The sequence below is a fragment of the Falco biarmicus genome, chromosome 5 (genome assembly GCF_023638135.1).
Source record: "Falco biarmicus isolate bFalBia1 chromosome 5, bFalBia1.pri, whole genome shotgun sequence".
NCBI classification, from domain to species: domain Eukaryota; kingdom Metazoa; phylum Chordata; class Aves; order Falconiformes; family Falconidae; genus Falco; species Falco biarmicus.
The window spans coordinates 34,324,059-34,343,720 of record NC_079292.1 but is presented as its reverse complement, the minus strand read 5'-3'; the positions used below and the strand labels follow the sequence as shown (position 1 = coordinate 34,343,720).

General features: G+C 37.3%; 1 protein-coding gene across 1 annotated transcript in view; it reads left to right on the top strand.

Moving 5' to 3' along the window:
* The window catches only part of TRHDE (thyrotropin releasing hormone degrading enzyme), a 214,307-nt gene that overhangs the window by 68,795 nt on the left and 125,850 nt on the right, over positions 1 to 19,662 (top strand). The window contains exons 4-5 of the mRNA XM_056338965.1: positions 12,909 to 13,063; positions 18,888 to 19,001. Coding sequence (XP_056194940.1) covers positions 12,909 to 13,063; positions 18,888 to 19,001 — 269 coding nt within the window. The remainder of the gene's footprint in view (positions 1 to 12,908; positions 13,064 to 18,887; positions 19,002 to 19,662) is intronic.

Here is a 19,662-nt window from a genome sequence, read left to right as displayed (position 1 = left end):
ACTGCCATAAAAACTATAGCTTGCTTTCAAATATGACTCCAACATGTAAAGCTGTTCCTTCAGTAAACGTCAAGCTCCAGTTCTCCCAAGGTTTTATTAATTTCCAGATTTCCTGAGAACTTTTCTGCAGCCCTTCTGGCCATGTAAAGTTCTCCAGAAAGGCAGAGTGCATGAACATCTAAAGTGTTGACATCTCTAGTTAATCACCAGACAGTTGTTGAAGTGAGTTATTTCAATGTCATGAACCTTCAACTCTCTATACTTGAGCAGTGGAGAAGGTGGGCTTTTCCACAGTTTTTTTGTTTTCTTTTGTTCTATGCACTGAAGATATGCAAAACCTTATTGGAAGGCATCTGAGAAATTACAAATGTGCCCTTGCAAGGTGTATTCAAATAGGTGTAATTAAATCGTGTACCCAAGATTAAACCTGTATTCTCTTTCTACATTCAGTTGTTCCCTCTTTTCTTCATCCCCTCAAATGTTTCTTCTGTTTGTATTTATAGTCCCTTTAGCAATATTTCCTCAGCTTCTAGGCTTTTACTGGCTGTCTCAGATTTTTCATGTCATTGACTTGTTTTTCAGTTTGTCAGTGTTTCTCAGCTATTTCAACTATGTGTCTCAAGCCTTGCGGCAACACTTTTCAACTTTTTCCACTGCATTTTTTGGTACTCTGAGACAGGACCTTTCTGTTCCATTAGCAGTTAATCTTCTTTTCTTCGGAAGTAATCTAGTAAATTTTTTTTTAGCACAAGCTAGTGCTTTGCTGGTGTTTGAAGCTACCTACTTGGCTCTTTGGTCATCAACCTGAAAATACGCACAGAAGAGGTAGCAGTAGCCTCTTTGTTTGTCTGCAGTTCTTATGGTTGTTAAGTGCAGAAAAATATGACTTCATTTGGACATGAAGAGTTCCATGTTTACTCCAGAGTAGCGTTCTGAGTAAAACATGCACACTGACAGAAAGACACTTTATAGCGAGTGTATTAGTAAAAATTTACAAAATTCTGTCATTTAAAATGTAATTTAAAGCAGATTTTTCAAAGTTTAAATTAGATTTTAAGCATGAAATATTCTCTTTTGAACTCAGGTTCTAAGTTGTAGTGGATTTTTGGTGGTCTGACTGATCTGTGTTCTTTTGTGCAAATTTAAATTTAAGATAATATTCAAATAGTTTCCTGTTCTGCCGAACTCTTGAAAAATGACACACTGCTAGATTTGGCAAGGTAGTTTTCTAAACCCCATGAAAAAAGAATGTTGAAGTGTTGCATCAGTTTTGGGTAGTTTTAGTTTCTTGTGCTATTAGAAGAATAAAGTTTTATTTACGTTGATTTATTCTGTTTAGTTTCATGGCTCGTTCAACACAGAGTTGAAATACCAGAAAAATTGAAAAACAGGAGTCAGTTTATGTTGAAGAACTAAATTTGAGGGGGTGAGTTTTATTAGTTCAGAAGTCAAAAGACACTGACTGAAGAAACTGGCTTAATTCATACCCTATAGATATAGATGTTGATGCTATTGCTTTATTTGTTATAATAGTCTTGCACCTGGGTCTTTTTTATCCTGCCTGGCTTGACCTCCCTCCAAGCCTGTTTCTTTGTCATGAGCTGAGCAATACTGTCTTCATGCGCCTGGAGTCAGTTCCCCAAATGGGAATGGGGGCTGGGGGACTGTGGTAGAAGAGAGAGGTCATGAGAGAAGGAGCGTGCTCACAGACTACAGCGACAGCTTGCAGTGAGGTCTCTAGCATGGGGTAGAGTTCCTGTGGATAAGGTCTTAGCCCTGGTAAAATGAGGTTGATAAGGAGCATAGGGTAAGAGTGAAGAAGAGAGACCTTGGCTGTATCCGTAGCTTTCAGCTGGGAGGCACATAGCCTCCAGCATTCATTCACCAATAATGCCTCAGAAACAGTATCTTGCCTATAGGTTTAAATGTAGAAGCATCTGGTATGTGCATCATGTAAAATTCAGGATGGCCTGTCTGCACAGATGTGCCTGGATCTTCCTCTTCTGACCAGAACATGGACTTAGCCTGAGTCCTACTTATAATAATTTTGTCTGGGAAGCAGAACCACTTACAACTAAAATTCTCACTGTCTGGTTTTTCTTCAATAATAACATAACAGGGGTATTATAAATTCACCAATCACTTAGCAATTTTTTAACCATACGCATGAACCAAGTTTAGGAAAAGTGTGCTGTTAATCTCTGATCTGCTCAAATTAATAACTTTACTATAAAATACTGGTATTTTGCCGGTGTGGAGATAGTTAATTCATTGTGGTGTCTTGGGATTGATTGCTTAGTTTTTTTGATCACCAAATTTCTTATTTCTTCATTCTTTTAGGGAACTGTAGAAAGTGTGCCTCTTTGTCCTCAGTAAATAAGCGTCTGGAGTCACAGCAATATGTTGCCTCGGCTATCCTATCCTAAAAGCGTTGATTACTTTCTGAAAGGCTTCAGTTCTCTGGCAGTCTCAGGCCATATTTTCTCTGATAACAACCTTTTTGTTGTTGGTATAGACAGCATAGCTCTGGATTTTGTTCCCTGACTATCAGTCCATTAATCCAGAGCATTTGTCTCATTTGCTGAAACTACAAAGATTTGAATTAGGATTCATACATTTGTAGCACACACAAAAAAATCTCAGTTGTATCTTCTGGAAAAAAGGGGAGACAACTTTTTTCTAAGAAAACCCGAGATCAAGTACAGTACTTCTGTTGTATGCCCTTTATGCCTTTTTTTAAGTTTTTGGCATTTTAAAATTTTTTTTCAAAGATGACCAAAGCCTCTTGCCACTCTCCCTTCCTGGTTTTTTCCCGTATCAAGTGCTACTGTGTAAAACTGGATACTCTGCCTGTGCCATCACAAGATGAATGCATAACCTTTTCAAATGGCATCTGCTAGAGTTTTGTGTATTCATCTAAACCAGAAATATTTGACATCCATGGTCTCACGAAACATCTCCCCTTGTAGGCAATTAAAAAAAAAGTTCCAATTTTGCATGAGTTCTGCCTTGTGCAAAAGCAAGGGAAGACATACCTTCTTTATGTTTCCTTATTTGTTATATCCTGCAGTTGTCTTACTCTGCTCTCTGGCTTCAAGAGCGGTGAGGCTGCAATGGGGATCGATCAGTCACTGCAAGCCCTCTGCTATCCCAAAGTGGTTCATTACTGGTGTGTTAGCATTACTGGTCTCAGTTAGCAGTCAGTAATGAGCTGCATACATTTTATTCTATTTAGGTCTTTGTATAATGCAGGTAGAGATTGATACAGAATGTAAGCTCCAGTGGAGGTCACATTAGACATTGAAAAATGCAAATGAATTACCAAAGGGAGGGGGAAATGTTTTTATCCCCTCATTGAAGTCATTGAAGTAAGAAGCTGCTTACCAGCCAGTTTAGTATGGAAGATAATTTCTAGTCCAACAAACAGATATTTGCATATCTAAGGAAGTGAACAAGCACTATTAAGAAAAATGGACAGACCGTGTCTTGAAGATGGGGGAAACAAAATGAGTCAGGATGAAAGATCAAGTCTGTTTAGATCGCAGGAACATTTCAAGGGTGAGATTGGTAAAAGGCTGTTGTGGTTTAACCAAGGGACATGCAGGAATATGAAGATCTAAGAGGGAGTGGAGGAGTGCACCTGAAAGTGTTCTGTGGGAAGTTCATCTCTTGCAGATGTATTCTCAGACCAGAACTTCTGATTAATTTTTTGATGATAAGGAAAACATGAAACAAGGTGTGCACAAGGACTGGAGTTGTGATTGCCTGCTTGTCAGTGGCAGCTGAATATGGATGTGAGTATGGATCAGTGTAAATACGTTAAGCATAGATTTTGTCTATTTGGTGGTAAATTTCATAAGCATTTGTTACAACGTATGTCTGTTTTGAAAGTTACTGATAAAATATGTTTCTGATTTTTGACCTTAATTTGGCTTAAATGTGATTTAAGGGAACAAACAAAGCATATTTCATACAACAGGGGAGCAGTACCATACCCTAGGGCATTTGTGTATTGTAAAGGTACCCAGGAAATACTAATAGGAGTTGGTGTTGCTGTCATCAGCCCCCTTGTCAAGTATAGTCACTCCGTCAGCGGAGGGAAGAGATTTAATCCATCACTTTTCCAGTATTTCTTCCACAACAGTGAAGAGGACTGTCACTTGTCCAGGCTGTCATCGTGTGTGCAGCTCTGCGTGTTCTCAGAGCTCTGCATGATTTTCCGTCGGGTTTCTTTTCTGGTGGGATATTGGATTATCAATCTTACTCACCGTGTCAGAGATCTGACTGATCTCTATAAACTTTGTTCTGGACGGGATGACTCCTATTGTTTGTCAGGCTCTGCTTTTCCTTCTTTCTGTGTCTCCCAGTAGTCTGTTGTTGAGGTACTTGTCCCAGGTCTGTCACAGCCTCTTCTGTTCTCAGCTCTTGTTAGCTCCTTGCCAAACTTCAATAGTACAGTTCAGTTTGTGTCAGTCACCCGCCTTTCTTTAGTGTGTCACTTTTATTTTGTAATTTCAGATTAAAAGCATTTCTTTCTAGAGCTTTGTTTTTACATGGTTTGCAGTATTCTTCCATTTCTGTATCACACTTTCACATTTGGGTTCCACTCTCCGAGTTAATTGAAACTAGTAAACACTTCAAATATGTCTGAAACCACAACTGTCAGGAATAAGGATACTTTCTAATTATTTTCTTTCTTTTTACTAGTACCTATTGCTTCCAGATGCAGAATGAAGCACCATTTCCATCTTTTCCCATTGTTTTCCATGCTTAGAGAGATTTTCGGCTCTGGTGGAGGTTTCAACTGCTCTACTTTTCCATCCTGTTTGTTTATTTTAATTCCTTCCCCCACCCCCTGCTGATAAGCATGTGGGGTTTAGGAGTAACTCTTGGCCCAAGATGCTTAAAAAAGACTTTATTCAGAGACATACTACTGCTTGTCTCTGCGTACCAGGACGTGGGCTGAGTAGAATCTGTAGCTCAGCTTTCCTGTGCCAGGAAAGCAAAGCTTCCTTAGAAGTTCAGGCCCTGGTGCTGCATCTTATTGTGGGAGATTTGGGGTAACTGTGTAGGGAAGGATAACTTTTTTCGGTCACAATCTTGCAAGCCTGCTTTTTAACTGTGATTTTTAACCTGTGATGGGTAACTGTACAGCACATTGCTGGCAGCCTGTGCCTGTGCTGACCTGGAACAGAATGAAGGTGTAAATTCTCTTGGTTAAATCTCTCCGGGATGTCTAAATGGACTAAGAAGTTCAGCTTTAACTTTTTGGTCCCACTGATCCATTGGAGTGTTCCTGTGAGCCTTGTGTAAGGGTCAATACGGACTCTGTGACAAGACAACAGAGTGAGTCCTCTGTTATCCGTGTTTCTCTAGAATTCAGGATTGTGGGGTTTTTTTGTATTATGTCACAGAAAGATACTGGTTCTTGGTGTATAAAAAAATGAATAGATTACTATTTTTACTATTAAGATAGTAAAAAATTATCCTGATGTAATATTATTTAAAGAATTTGCATAAGAATGTGGTATAAACTTTATTTTAGGGCTTAGTATAAACAGCAAGACCTAAAAACAGTATCTCAGGAGCTATCCAGGACAGTGCATCTAGGAGAAGATAAATAGATACAGTCCGCACAAAAACATTGACTTCAGATGGAGCACATATGACTAGTTATATTGTAATTTTATCTCCAACTGGAACACTGTGATACATATTTTTGAGACAATGGTAATGTGAAATACCTGCCTGTTTTCCCAAAATTACTATTTCTACTTCTTCTGCTTAACTGTGCCCGTCGCCTGTGAATACGATCTCACTTTAAAGCAAACATAAAAGAGGTAAATCTGGGTATATGGAGTGTTGTGCTAATGGAAACATTCATATCTTTATTACTGTGATGCAAATCAGTGTTCTGTGTACCAGATGAAAAGAATTATTTACCTCATTATAATCCTTAAGTAGTATTGATTTCTGGAGCTTTCTGCGTACCTGCACCTCAGCTTTGCAGTGAAGGGAAGGAGTATGGCAGTGGCACTTGATCGTTTTCTTTGCAGCAGTATTCATACTGGAAGCGCTCGGTAATCAGTGGTGTGTTGTCTTCAGCTGTAGAATCCTCATGCTCTATTAACTGTGGTGGTAGGAAAATGGCTGTTGGCAATTTTCCATCATGTCAATGCTCTTATATATATTGGAGACAGTATTTATGAAGGCAACAAAAGTCTTTCTTGTTTTTTCTTCTCTCTAGATCTTTTGGTGTTGAGAGTTGGGATACATTTTCTCTGTTCATGTGTTGTGTATATACTGTAAGGGATGCACATACAGTACTACCCCTGTAGCTTAGAGTAACAGAAACCTGAATTTCACTCTCTGCTGATTTGTTCTAACTATGTTATGCTAACTAAGTGTGTAACTCTATGTTCTAATGTATGTCTGAGACTAGAATACCCACATTAGATTGAGGGATGGGAAAAAAGGTTTATGTTTCTAAAGAAACCTTGTGAAAGATTTTTTTTTTTTCCCCTGCCCTGTTTGTTACTGTACAGCAATTACTAATGATCTGACCAGGTATTACTTAAAAGGAAGGCATTGTTCATGTAGAGACTGATACAACCCAGGTGATACATAATCTAGCCTCAATGGGCGATTGCATTCATTTTTCATTTTAACATTGAATCATTTGATATACTTTGAAATGACAAAGAAGTGATCTGTAGATTTGGGTTATGAAAATTGAAAGCAATTTCATAATATGCATGTCAAATAAAATCAACTGGTTTCTATTTTATTTTATTAAACTGAAAACTAGCCATCACCCACTGTCAAGGCTCAGTTGCTTGAAAAAATTGCAAAATTTTTCTTTCTATATTACTGCTTGTTCTCCCCCCTTATGCTCCCCAGCTTTCTCTCCCACATTTATTTTTTTTCTTCCCTCTTGGATTCTTTAGTATTCACATTGCATTAAACATCTGCTATTTGTATCAAACACTCTGGAAATCCATCCATTGTTTATGTCAGTTAATGTTAAGTAATACTTTGTACAGCAATAAGAAGCAATAAAAACCCCAGCAATAAACTGCTGTGTGTCAGTGATTTCTCCTCAGGGTCTGCAACAAGCCATTTGATTTGACTGAAATAATGGCAAACAGTTTTAGACCTTTGCATTAACTCTGCAGGATAACGTCCGTGTGGGTTAGTAAGTGTCATGCTCACAGAAGGGTATTGGTGGTGTAGTCCCAGAGATAACAACTGATGTGTGCCAGAATAACCGTTTGGATAAACAGAACTGCTAGCTGAAGATTTCCCATGGGGCTGTCATCCAGGTTTTTGTGACTTTTGTGTATTTGAATACTTTGCATCTAGTGAGAGAAGACAGAAGAATACTATTAAGCTTAAATAAATACTATTAATTTTAAATAAAAATAATAGCTAAAAGACAGCTAATTTATAGTAGCTAGGTCCTAAGTGCCAAAAGTGAGATAGTGAAATAGTTTAATTTTCAGGAAACGTGCACTCAGTATTTTCTGAAAATCAGGCATTTCAGAGTGAGCATTCAAATCTATTAGTTGTGTTTCGTTCTGCTGTTGCAGTCAGTTGGGGACCTCTCTGTTGGCTTCAGAGAGCTTTCACCAGGTCCTGGGATGCTTGGGTTTTGGGGTTTTTTTCCTTCCCAAATAATTCTTTAAGGTGATGAAATATATACAAGGAAAACTTCGTTTCCAGCGTAAACTTCTCTGCCACATACTAAGCACACAGTGCAGAAAAGAAAGTTTTTCAGTAGCCAGTTTAGATATTTCTTATAAATATGTTAGCAGAAAATACAGATTTTTTTTTTTTTTATAATAACTACTTTTGATTAATGGTTTTGAACCAGAGCTGTCACTTTTTGTAGTTGCTTTGTTCCTTGAAATCTGCATAAATCATTAAATGGTATTCTGTTACTGAAAAGCACCTTCTACTTAGTAAAAGAAATGGCTTTGATTAAGGAATTTGAGTGGCAGAAATATAAACCCTTTTAGTAAATAGTTCTTTTTTTTGTACAACAACATTCATTTAGGAAATTGCACACGACCTTTAAAGAGATTTAATAAAGCTATTCATTGCATTGTACAGCATTAGGAAAAAGCAAAACCATACTTTGTATTTTCATTTGTCAAGAATAAAATAAACTGATGTTAGTCCACACTTTCTCTTAATTTATTGAAATTGTCAAAAAAGTGATATACCTGGTAGCAAAAATCTACATCTGAAACCTTGAAGAAACCCTCTGTGAAGAAATGAATGTAAATAATATTGTCAGAAGCACACAGGTAAATTCAAATTATTTTCGTAGTGCCACTTTTGTAATGAAACCAGGGATTTTAAGGGACAATGGAGTGAACAGTTTATCGCTGTGTGCCTCCTCATTTTATTAAGGAAAATGTGTGTCTAAAATGCTTGATAGAAAATTCTTGTTTCTCACTGTGTGTTCTCATTCACAAGTTGCAGTGTGTCAGGATGCAGATTTATTTGGGTGACTTATGTATGATAACAGAAAATTTGCAGAAATTGTTTACACATTTAGGTAGGTACTCTTCCCCAGCCCCCTACCCCCCCCATATCCCCCCCAGGCGGTGCTTTTTATCTTTCATCTTGAGCATTAGAAATTTAATAGCCATATGTTCTGCAGGATCTAGCCCTCGGTTGCATTTCAACCAGCAGCTAAACCAAATAAAACTGCAGTACGTAGTATTAGTAAATGCTAGTCAATGTGTTAATGCATGCGGATGTCCATCTGTCTTTCTGTGTTTATCCATACAGTCATATTTACATGTATAGTAAGGATGTGTGTCTGTTATACCAGTGGAATCACAGTGGTAGAAAAGGTGCTTAGATATTTGTGAAAGAGTAGGATGATAAAGGGGGGGAGGACCCCCAGATTCAGGATACTCTGCATGGGAGAGTTGTATCTTGTTTTGCGTTTGATCCTATTCAGTTCTGACCCCTCTCTTAACGCAAGAGTGATGTTCCCAGTTGCATGGTTTGGGGAATTCAGTGGTTTTTGAGGGTGCCTAGAAAATACCGTAACTGAGTGGGGGGAAAGAAAAAAAAAATCATTTGTTTGAATTGAACAGATACCAAGTTCTGTGGGATAAAGGTGGGATAAAGTTAAAAAAACATCAAATGTTGATTTGCTTTGTGACCAGCTTAGGTGTTAAATTGCTGATTTCTATTCTGCGCTATGATGATACTTGCTAAATAATGTCAGACAATTATATTTTGATGTAAGCTCACATAATTGTGATGCCTTAATTAAATGTTTGGAAATAAAAGAAGCTGTTGAGCTATGTACAGTTTTTGTAACTTGAAACGTTTTTCATGAGATTCGTACAGAAATAGATTTAAAAAACGTCCAAATGCTCTGCTTGTATTCGAGTAATTGTACCAGTGTAGTAAGTTAGTGTGAAGTTCCAACACGTTTTTGTCCTGATGGCTTTTCTGGCAATTTTATTTTAGCTGTATAGTTTTTACTTCTTGGTCATGAATTTAGTCTCTGTGAAGGCCAAGAGGTGGAAACCCTCTATTATTCCAGCAGTACACAGAACTCTCTGCACTGCTGTATCAGGAAATCTCAAGTAACAGTTTTATGATATATGAGGATATTATTCTCTGCAAGCAATAACATGCATTTCTATTTCCCCAGCAATATCCACGTAATCAAACATTCACAAGTGCTTTACAAAGAATTTAATTAAATAGTGTGCAAAGTAACTGGATGCAGCATGCACACAAGCTGTTATATATTCAGTAGTTCATGTTTTGCAGTTAGTGCAGAACACTTTGAACAGTAATATGTGTGAATGGTATTTCTATCAAAATGTGCATCATCACCCCTCCTTTTGTACTTTGCTCCTTATAAATTACACTAAAACCTTAACAGATGTCACCTCCAGGAGCACAGGATACCTTCCTCAGTGCTCTAATGGCATGATAAAAGCGGGGAAATATAAATTCTCATGTTGAGACTTGAACATCAAACATTGTCCCTCTGGAATCAAACATTTATGACTCCCTGGAGAAAGATATAGATCATTGTGTCTTTTACCACAAAACTAGGCATGTTTGGAATTTTATTTAAAGATAGTGGAGCAATCAAGACCAACTGCTGAAGAATTTAATTTCTAAATTAACACCAGGAAGTGGTCATTCCGAGTTTAGACAGAGACAATGAGAAGCAAAAGATTTCTCATTTTGTGATAATGAATATGTTCAGAGTCTGTTCTGTCAGTCGCTGGAGATTAAGAAAGTCTCTTCTTTGGTATTAAAGTGCAGTGCATCAGACTGTGCAATAGGAAAAGGTGGGAGTGTGTCTCTATGTTGTAGTATGCTTCTTGATTCGTTCGGAGCTCTTGGTATGCTCATGTCACCTGCAAGGATTAGCATTCTGGAAACCAGCAGGGTTATCTATGACGTTTTGTTTTGTCTGTTCAGAAAAGCCCTTTAAGCATTAGCTGATGCATGAGAGGAGTTTCCAGCCTTGCAGAGCAACAGGGCTGTGTTGGATTAGAGTGATTTAGAATATCCCTTTGCAGTTGTCTACCTGCAAGGCAGTTAGCCGTCCATCAGATTGGAAGGTTTTATTGGTATGTCAGTGCTATAAAGTATCGGTCTAAACCAGCACCAATACCAATGACACAAATAGTCAAAGACAGTCTATAATTAGCCTGTAAAGGTGTTTACTATAGGACCTCACCCTAGTTTCGCAGTTCCACTGAGTTGTTCCAGTTTATAACTGGCTGACATTGACAAAAATCTGTCTTTTATGACTGGGAAGAAAGACCAAAAGCCACAAATGAACCCAAAGGACAGAAAGGAAACAAAAGGACCAGTTAAAAGTAGGGAACTGGTTTTACTTTCATGCTAGTTGGATTTCAGTGTTGCCTTGCTTATTTGAGGGGAGTTGCTGAAAATTTAGTTAGTGTAAGTAAGAAGAGGGTATTTCTGCATTCTTCTGAAGATGCCTTTTGGAGGAAAGTTTCATCACTGTAGGAGGAGTTACGGCTTTCTTTACAGAGTTGGGAATGGGAGAGAGCCTGTTTAATGTTAAAGAAGATTTGCTATTAATTTCAGTGATTTCACCCAGTAGACTTTGTGTCTTTTTTTTTTTTCCGTCCTTACCCCTTCTTTGTATAGCGGACAGGAGTTTTTCATTTTGCATGTGATTTATAAAAAATTGCAGTTATTCTAAAAAATAAGTACAGCAAGTTATTTTGAAGTTACTAGCATGTCTAACCTTGAACACCATGTTTCAGATTTTTACTGTATTTTCTTTAATTAGGCTCTTGTTCTAGTGTCTGCTTTTATATAAAATATTTATTCTTTACCATTTGTAGTATGTCTCTGTTTGCAATTTGGATATTTTCAATTTGCTTTTGTTTGGAAGTAGTTGCTAGACTCTCTCTATGCTTCCACTAGAAGGCTGATATTTTTCTGCTTCTTGGAGCAGGCCCTTTTTGGGAGTGCTGGAAAATACCCAATTTTTCCATTCCTGGTATTTCAGTGGCAACTTCCTGTGAATCCTGAAGTAAAGCTCCTGCTGTCAGGTTGTTCTCCAAGCCAATTCCACCACATGTATCAGCAAGCCAAGACAGACAAACCTGGGAGATGTGTCAGTGCTGTGATATAATTTAGAGTGTTATTTAGAATAAGCAGGTCAGAATTTTTTCTTCAGGTTAGGAAGTCAACCCAGAGACCTTTCATCCCACCCAGCGCAGTACCACTGAGAGATACTTGTGTTAACTGTGAATGAACTACCTTTGGAACCAGAAGTAATACAGCCAAATGAGAGGAGTGTGGCAGCCAGGCTAATTAATTAAGAAGCCAGGCTAATTAGTTTGACTGGAGGGAGCACCATGCTGATGTGACAGTGTAGCTTCCAAAATTCTGGCTGATTTGTACACAGGTTATACTGGGCTTCTGGTACGCATACTTGTTGTTTCTGGGCTCTTTCAGATGGTTTTGCCAGGTTGTGTTTTGATTTATTGCCTGTGTCAATTTACTGTAATTTTAAATTTCTTTCCAGTCAATATAAAATAGTCAATTTTAGTTTCTTCTCAATCTTCTGCAGTAAGATTTTTCTAACACATGGGTAGACATTGTAATATTGCCTTGTTCAACCTCATTCCACTGAGAGAAATTCCCCACTGCTTTTTTTTTTTTTTTTACCTGATGAAGGACCTTCCTATCTTCTTCCTAATACTTTGTCACTCGCTGAATATAAAACTGAACACCCCTGACGTTGTGTAGAGCACCGTTGTTCCAGCCTGCAGGGCTGAGAGGTGACTGTCAGCAGCTCTGTTCTCAGAGGACGCATGCTAGCACTACTGCACGCTGAAGGATATCTTGTTTTGTAAGAACTGGTGATTCTGAACCATTCACCATCTTTCTGGTTGTTATGAAACAGTATTTCTTCAGTGCTACCCTTAATGTCAGTCCTTATGGTCTGATGTGCAAGATGTTCATAAAGGAGTCACTTTAATGAAAAGATAAAAAATACTTGTGGTAAAAGTCTGTTTTACTGCATTGTTATTGTATAGTAAACAATGAGAAGCAGTATCAAACCCAGAAGTAAATCAACAAAGTATTAAAAATAAGCTAGATTCTGTATAGAAAACTACAATTAGAAATATTAAGTACTGTGTTACAGCAATAACATGGTAATCATGTGTGAATAGGTAGTGGCATAAGATAAAAAAATGAATATTTTATGAATGTTTCCTAAATAACATTACAAGAGAGCTGAAATTAAGTTTTGTTTTTTACATATATGTTATTTAAAATGCTTTTTGCGATCATTTATGGCCTTACTTTGAATAGTTCTTCAGCATAGTAGCTCCCACAAGGAGTTAATGTATTTTTTCTATTTCTAGATCTGTTAGCTGTGCCTAAGCATCCGTACGCTGCTATGGAGAACTGGGGACTGAGTGTTTTTGTGGAGCAAAGGATACTGCTAGATCCAAGCATTTCTTCTATATCATACCTACTGGATGTCACGATGGTCATTGTACATGAGCTATGTCATCAGGTATTAAAAGTGTTCAGATATTTGATATTAATATCAGAAACCATGCATTCCTTTTCGAAACTGAAAATGATTTTTTGTTGTGCATATAGACAACTGCAACTTTCATTGTAACTAGAGCCCAAATAATATGGAGATATGTAAGACACATCACTGCAACCCTGGAACTGGGAAGACTCAAAATGGGGGTAGAAGAGAAAGTTAGTAGCAATGAACGACTTCCCTATCTTCTGTATGATTATATTTTGTATGTTTGTGTGTGTGTTGTTGATATGTAGACTAAACATGTTAATAACTGTAGAAAATGATTTATTACAGAACAGCAGAGTAATGCTGAGTTCTGTGTTCATGTAAAAAATGTTTTGGTGGAAATCAGTTTGGTAGTTGTCCTCTTCTGTCACATATACACATACTTCCATTTTATTTTTCTTTTCATTTTGTTTTTAAATTTAATACTGGCCCTATGTTCACTAACAGTGGAAAATTGAGTCTTTATGTATACAGAAACTTTTGTATCAATAAGAAAACTTGACAATAAACCCATATTACAATTTATTTTATATTTCTTCCATCTTATCTCAAACTAAACACATTACCAGTGTTTAATAATACTGAGTTGAATGCAAATGTTATTGAAGTAATGTGCTGCAGGGGCAGGAAACCCTTTCTTGCACTCGAAAGAGGCATAATCATAGCCTTCAGGTTAAAATGAATGAAATCCTACTGTGTAATCAGCATGGCTTACATCTGAGACTTTACACAGTATTCTTTAAAAGGCAATGCAAATTCTTAACACTTTCTGCAAATAAAAAGTACCATATAAGAGGGAGCTTTTGTAGTGGAGTTCTGATAGATGAACCTGGAAATAATGTTTGGTTCATATTCATGTTTTGCATTGGGATATGAAGTCTTCAACTACAACATGAAATTCTTATTGAAAGTTATTGCTGGTTTGTTCTCAATATGATCATCTGATTTTGTTATATGCTCTTTATTGTGCAGTACAATAAGAATTGCACACTGTTCTGCTAGAAAAATTACAGGCCCTTTGGAATCAAGTGTAGAAAACACATATTAGGTCATCAAATTCTGGCTCCTGTTAGTATTAGTTTTTTCCATGTGGTGCATTTTGTAGTGCTGGGTTCAGTGCTCCTGATTACAGGGTTACACCGCTTCCCTTAAAACCTTTTGATTAAATCTGATGGTCAATAACTTTTTCCTAGTGTTCAGCTTGTCTCCCTTTTTGTGAAGTCATTCCATTACTCCCAGTCATTCTTTGCACGGCTTTAATAATTTCCTCTGCTTCCAAAGCAATTTATACTTCAAATGTGGGCAATTATCACATCAGTAACTTGCCAAGTTTGTTTATTTGGTTCTCATTGAAACTGAAGCCTTTTTTCATTGCTGTGGGAATATCAGAGGATCATGAAGTAGGTGAAAACTGTATCTGAATTTATTTTAGGGTAACAAAGGACTCTATGACTACATTTAAGTGACCTTAAAATTGCAAATGAGAAGGTTTACTTGGTGTCTGTGTTGATATTACTTCCAGTGCTGTTAGCTTAATTAGAAGTATCTTCTTCCATTAATGTTGCTGCTGTTTCTGTTTTAGTGCCGTGCAGATCAGGTCCTTGCTCAGCTGCTTCACTGGGTAACTAGACAAGATAGAAAATATTCAGGTGGAAGAAATATTATTTCTACCTTTTAGATGCAGAATCGAGTCACAGAGAACATGGTTTGTTCATCTGTAAATAATGTTTAAAGACAGAAACCTTCCAAAAACACAAGCCACAGAACACTGTATAGCACCTCCATCACAGTGTTGTCTTTGTTTAGCCATTTTTTTCTGCTTTTATCTTAACATACTTAGAAGCCTGTCAAGGCAACTGTAGCTGTGGATAGCATAGAGCAGGAACTGTAAACAATACTAATTTAGCTGAAAATATATTGAACTGAGACCAGATTGGGTCCAGCATCTCCTGCCTCTGCTGTTTAATTATTCACTGCATTTTTCATTGTCTTTTGCTGTGCATCATCTTGCCTTCTAACCTGGGGTGGCACATGAATATTCCTTCCCTTCACTCATTTTTTACACACAGAATAATAGAGATTAACTAAGATCACTTCTGTTGCAGCCAAAAGTAGAATCCACATCTCCAGTCTTGATTTCTATTTACCGATTTCTTTAAAATCTCAGGTGAAAGGAAAGGGAACTCTCCTAAAATACGTTTTTCTAAAATATTTTTTTTTTAAGGTTTCAATCATTGTCCTATTTCCCTTGATTTTAAACCCATGACTTTAAGACTTACAGAACATAACTGGGCATGTAGCAACCTGACCTGTGTGAAACCCTTGATAGAGTAATACAGCAGTTGCTTTGCTAATGTTGTTCCCGAGATCAGAAAAATCAGAAGAATATTAAGAATTGGGGTTGTTACTTATAGATATGACTGTTTAAAATCAGAATTCCCCAACATGCTGGGTATTAATGCTTGAGCACAGTGTTCAGGACAGAGAAAAGGAGAGACAGCATTGCAGAAGGACAAATAAATTTTGTGCATGTCAAAATACAGGTAAAAGGCCTGTAAGAAAGAATTTTACGCCTGATTTCTTCACAGGTGATTTGTTGCTTGACTAGATATTTATTTTAGGTACGTGTTTTAGGAGGGACACTTTAACATGGGTAGCTTTAGTTTAGTGATTTTGTAGGTGCTAGAGCTTGATACTGCAGCTTGATTGTTCTTTTAGAATATTTTATATTTAATTTAAAAACCTAGTAATTGGAAGAAAGAGTGTTTTGGCATAAAACCTTCTTTCTCAAGCCCCAAAACACAAATGAGATACTGATCAAAACACACATACTTCTAGGAGCTTAAGTTGGTAGCTTGAAATAATTACCCTAATTTATTAAAATAATCCTATTAAGGTAGTAATCAGTTTTATTTGTGTATCACAGCTCAGTCCCACCTACAGCCTTTGAAGAAGGAGTCATTTGAATTTATGCACCATGATCTTTTGTGATAATTTTCCCACCTGAGTACAAAACTTGGTGTGACAGATTGAGTTAAAGAGGCATCAAAGCAGAAGGAAAATTAAAAATTTCTAAATCAATGTTTTTTTAATAATCTGTAAAGAAGGCATATAGGAAAGTGTCCTTTCAGTGTGTCTGTAAAATAAGTGCCTTCTGCATGTCAGGTTGAATATAATACCTGAAGGAGATGAGAAATTTATGTAGTCAATACATTTAAATTCATTTTTCTTTTCCAAAATAAAAAGAAGTAATGATCTTCACTCCAGGCAAATAGTGTCTAGAGTCAGACACAAATAAATATATAAATAAATAAATAAACAATTACTTAAATAAATGAAGTTGTTAATGTTTTCCTTTCAGTCACATAACACCTAGGAAGATAATAACACCTTTCTGCTGGAAAATTTGGCTTCATTAATTGCAGACTCTGGAGCTGCTCTATTTCTGATATTCATAACTATCTCTGATACTATTCAAGACTAGTTAAGGAAATTCTCTGTGTTTTAATATTGGTATCACATGCTGTTTTAATACTTGTAAAACACTTCTTCCTTTAGGAGGATAATTAAAAGTATTTGTTTAATTGTATCAATAATAAATCAACCTGGAAAACTCAAAAAGGAGTATAAGAAATTCTCTTTTGTGACAGAATAAATTCTTGTTATTAATGCTTTTGAGTTACAAAAGGATGTATTATGAGCTTTAAAACCTTTAGTTTTTGAAAACTCTCTCTGAATAGTCATAGCATACCACCACTGTAACTGGTTTCATACTTGTTCAGCGGTTCTCTTGTAATTCAAGAAATAAACTCTCTGCTATTGTCTGTAGTCTGTTTTCATCAGAAATCATTTAATCAGCCTATTCTATTATCATTTTCATACTCCTCTGTGATATGCTACTCTAATATTTCAGATTGTGAAAAGTGCATTAACTGTATGAATGCATTTCCAGTGTTTCTTCGTGTTGTCAGTTAAGTGTGCATGAGATCAGGGTTGACCTGCATTGGTCTCTCTGAGCTAATTTATCTATAGTCTTCAATATGATCACTGAGTCTCCATTAAGTTTGGTTTCGCATAGTGTGTGAATATGACTTTGGTCAGCCTCATCTTTTCTCTCTAAATTCTTAAGTTGTTATCAGTGACATTCATTGCCATGTTTCACTTTATTTTTTTGTTTAAATCCCGTTTACTGAACATTGCGTGGCAGTCTGGTAGTCTCAGTTCTTGTAGTCTGTTCTTTGGAGCCCTTATATTTGCTTCACTAAGGGTCCTCGTTACAGCATTGATCCTTCCTTGGCACTATTCTCACTCCACAAAGGCACGGAAGTGAGACCTTTCATTTTCAGGTCCCAGACAAAGCCTTCGAATAAGCCAACTGTCATGATAGCAACCGCTTACCGGTCAACTCAGTTTCATTCGTTCCCCACTCTCGTTACCGTATCAGCAGCAGCTCCTCTGCTCTGACATGAGTCTTTCCCTCTGGAATACTTTATTTGCTGCTCCCCTTCTGTGTATTTTCAGAGCTTACGACTCCATGGAAGCTCAGAATCTCTTGATTATGAATTAATCTCATTTCTATTCACATTAAGAAAAAAACTGGCAGAGAATTTTATTGAAACAAAGTTTCAGTATTTGTTTGGCAAAGAAGATGCTGCAGGTTGTGTCAAATATGTTTTCATAATAGCATATGTGTTTCTGCCCATACCACTGGTGTTACAATGATCCTGGTTGCACAGGGCTGCGGCCATCATTTAAACAGCTTCATCCATAGGCTGAAAAATTGATCATGCCTGATTTCCTTTGAATTTTTGTCCTCATTCTTCCAGTGATCATCCCAGCTCTGTCTGAAATCCCTCTGACACCCACGTGTCCTGCACTGTGACAAGTTCTTGGCTGTTGGCAGTTACTGAGCAGAGTATCTAATAGCTGTCGTCTTGCCTTGCCCTCAGATTAGGTCCTTCTCCTCTTTTCAGCTGCTGATCTTCACGTAGCAATTTAACTATCCTTGAGATCTCTTTTCTTCTTTCTAAATTAGATTGAAGTCAGTGGGTAAATTCAAGAGTGACCTGGGGGGAGCAGGAAAGGCAGTCAGCTCGGGTAGGTTTCCTTTGCGTAGACATAGGCGGCCGATGCCATTTTAGATACCCTCTGCCTCTGACTGTTGTTTGTGAAGGCTGCAGATCTCCTGTAAGTCTCGTATGAAATTTTCTACGCCTGTGGTATCTCAGATGCCCTAAGATGTTCTTTAAGTGACATCAACTACCTGCTTTTAGGCATCTGAATCCTGCCCACAAAGAGGTGGCATGTTTGTATAAAACTGCATTCCTTAGGAAACCAGCCAATGACTGGAGCATCTGTAGGACTGTAAATTGTAGTGGGCAGACATTATGGAGAAAGAAATGCTAAAATTTAGGTCTGGGGTGTGGAGTTGTCTTCCCAGTTTTTCAAGATTTGCACTATACATATGTAATCAATCAGATTACTCAAGGTAGAAGCCTTTCTCTGTCCATTGTGTATGTTAGTCCCTTAAACTTAGGGGAGCATCTGCTTTGGATAACTGAATACGCTCCTTAATGCTTCTTTTCTCCTGCTTGTTGTTTTCTAATGTTTTACTTCAGTAACTTGTGCATCCTGTAAAGGCTTAATTCATTATTACATGAAAGAAACAGTTAATGAGTTTCAGTGGGTGGTATATATTACTGTTTTTATTAAAACTTGTGAAGAATATGTTCTGCATAATGGGAGATGTACACAAACATGGTTTCCCAATGGTTGTTAATTTGGAATTTCTTTGCAGTGGTTTGGTGACCTTGTGACTCCAGTTTGGTGGGAGGATGTGTGGTTGAAAGAAGGTTTTGCTCACTATTTTGAATTTGTTGGGACAGACTACCTCTACCCAGGGTGGCACATGGTAAGTCAGTTTTTTATTCTGTTAATTTGGAGACTCCACAGAAAAGTTGCTCTGCTGCTATACTCCTGCTTTTGTTACAGACAGGGACTGCTGAAAAACATCAAATGATGCATGCAAGTATCAGATGTCCAATGAAGCAAAATCACTAGGTGTGAAATAATTTGACAGCCTTCCAAAAGTGTAACCTCTAATTTATTACAAGAGAAATAAGGTCGTGTCTATCATAACCCAACATTAAAATAACTGCTGTCTCTCTGCTCAGAAACATTATGGATTAAAGCAGTTATGATTTAACATGGACTATTTCTGAAAATATTCAAATATTGAATTTTATCCACAAACACAAGGTAAATTGGAAAGAAGTTTTTGTCTAAACCATACTGTAAAACCGAGCATATTTTTTCCTACAGTATTCTGTGCTCTTCTCCCTAAGTTTACTCTTTTTATCTTCCTGCTTTATTTGGCCATCTAGCAGTATGTACTAAGTTAACATGGGTAAATGAGTTGATAATCTAGGTTCCAGTATGATTTCCAGCTGGACATGCTTTGTCAGCTGGTGTGCAAGTGCTGTAGCTCTCTGAGAGCAGACTGGGAAGGCCATGCTGGGGCGCTCTTTTGGAGTCCTTCTCTTATATCGTACCTAGTCAGGTCTCAGTTTATA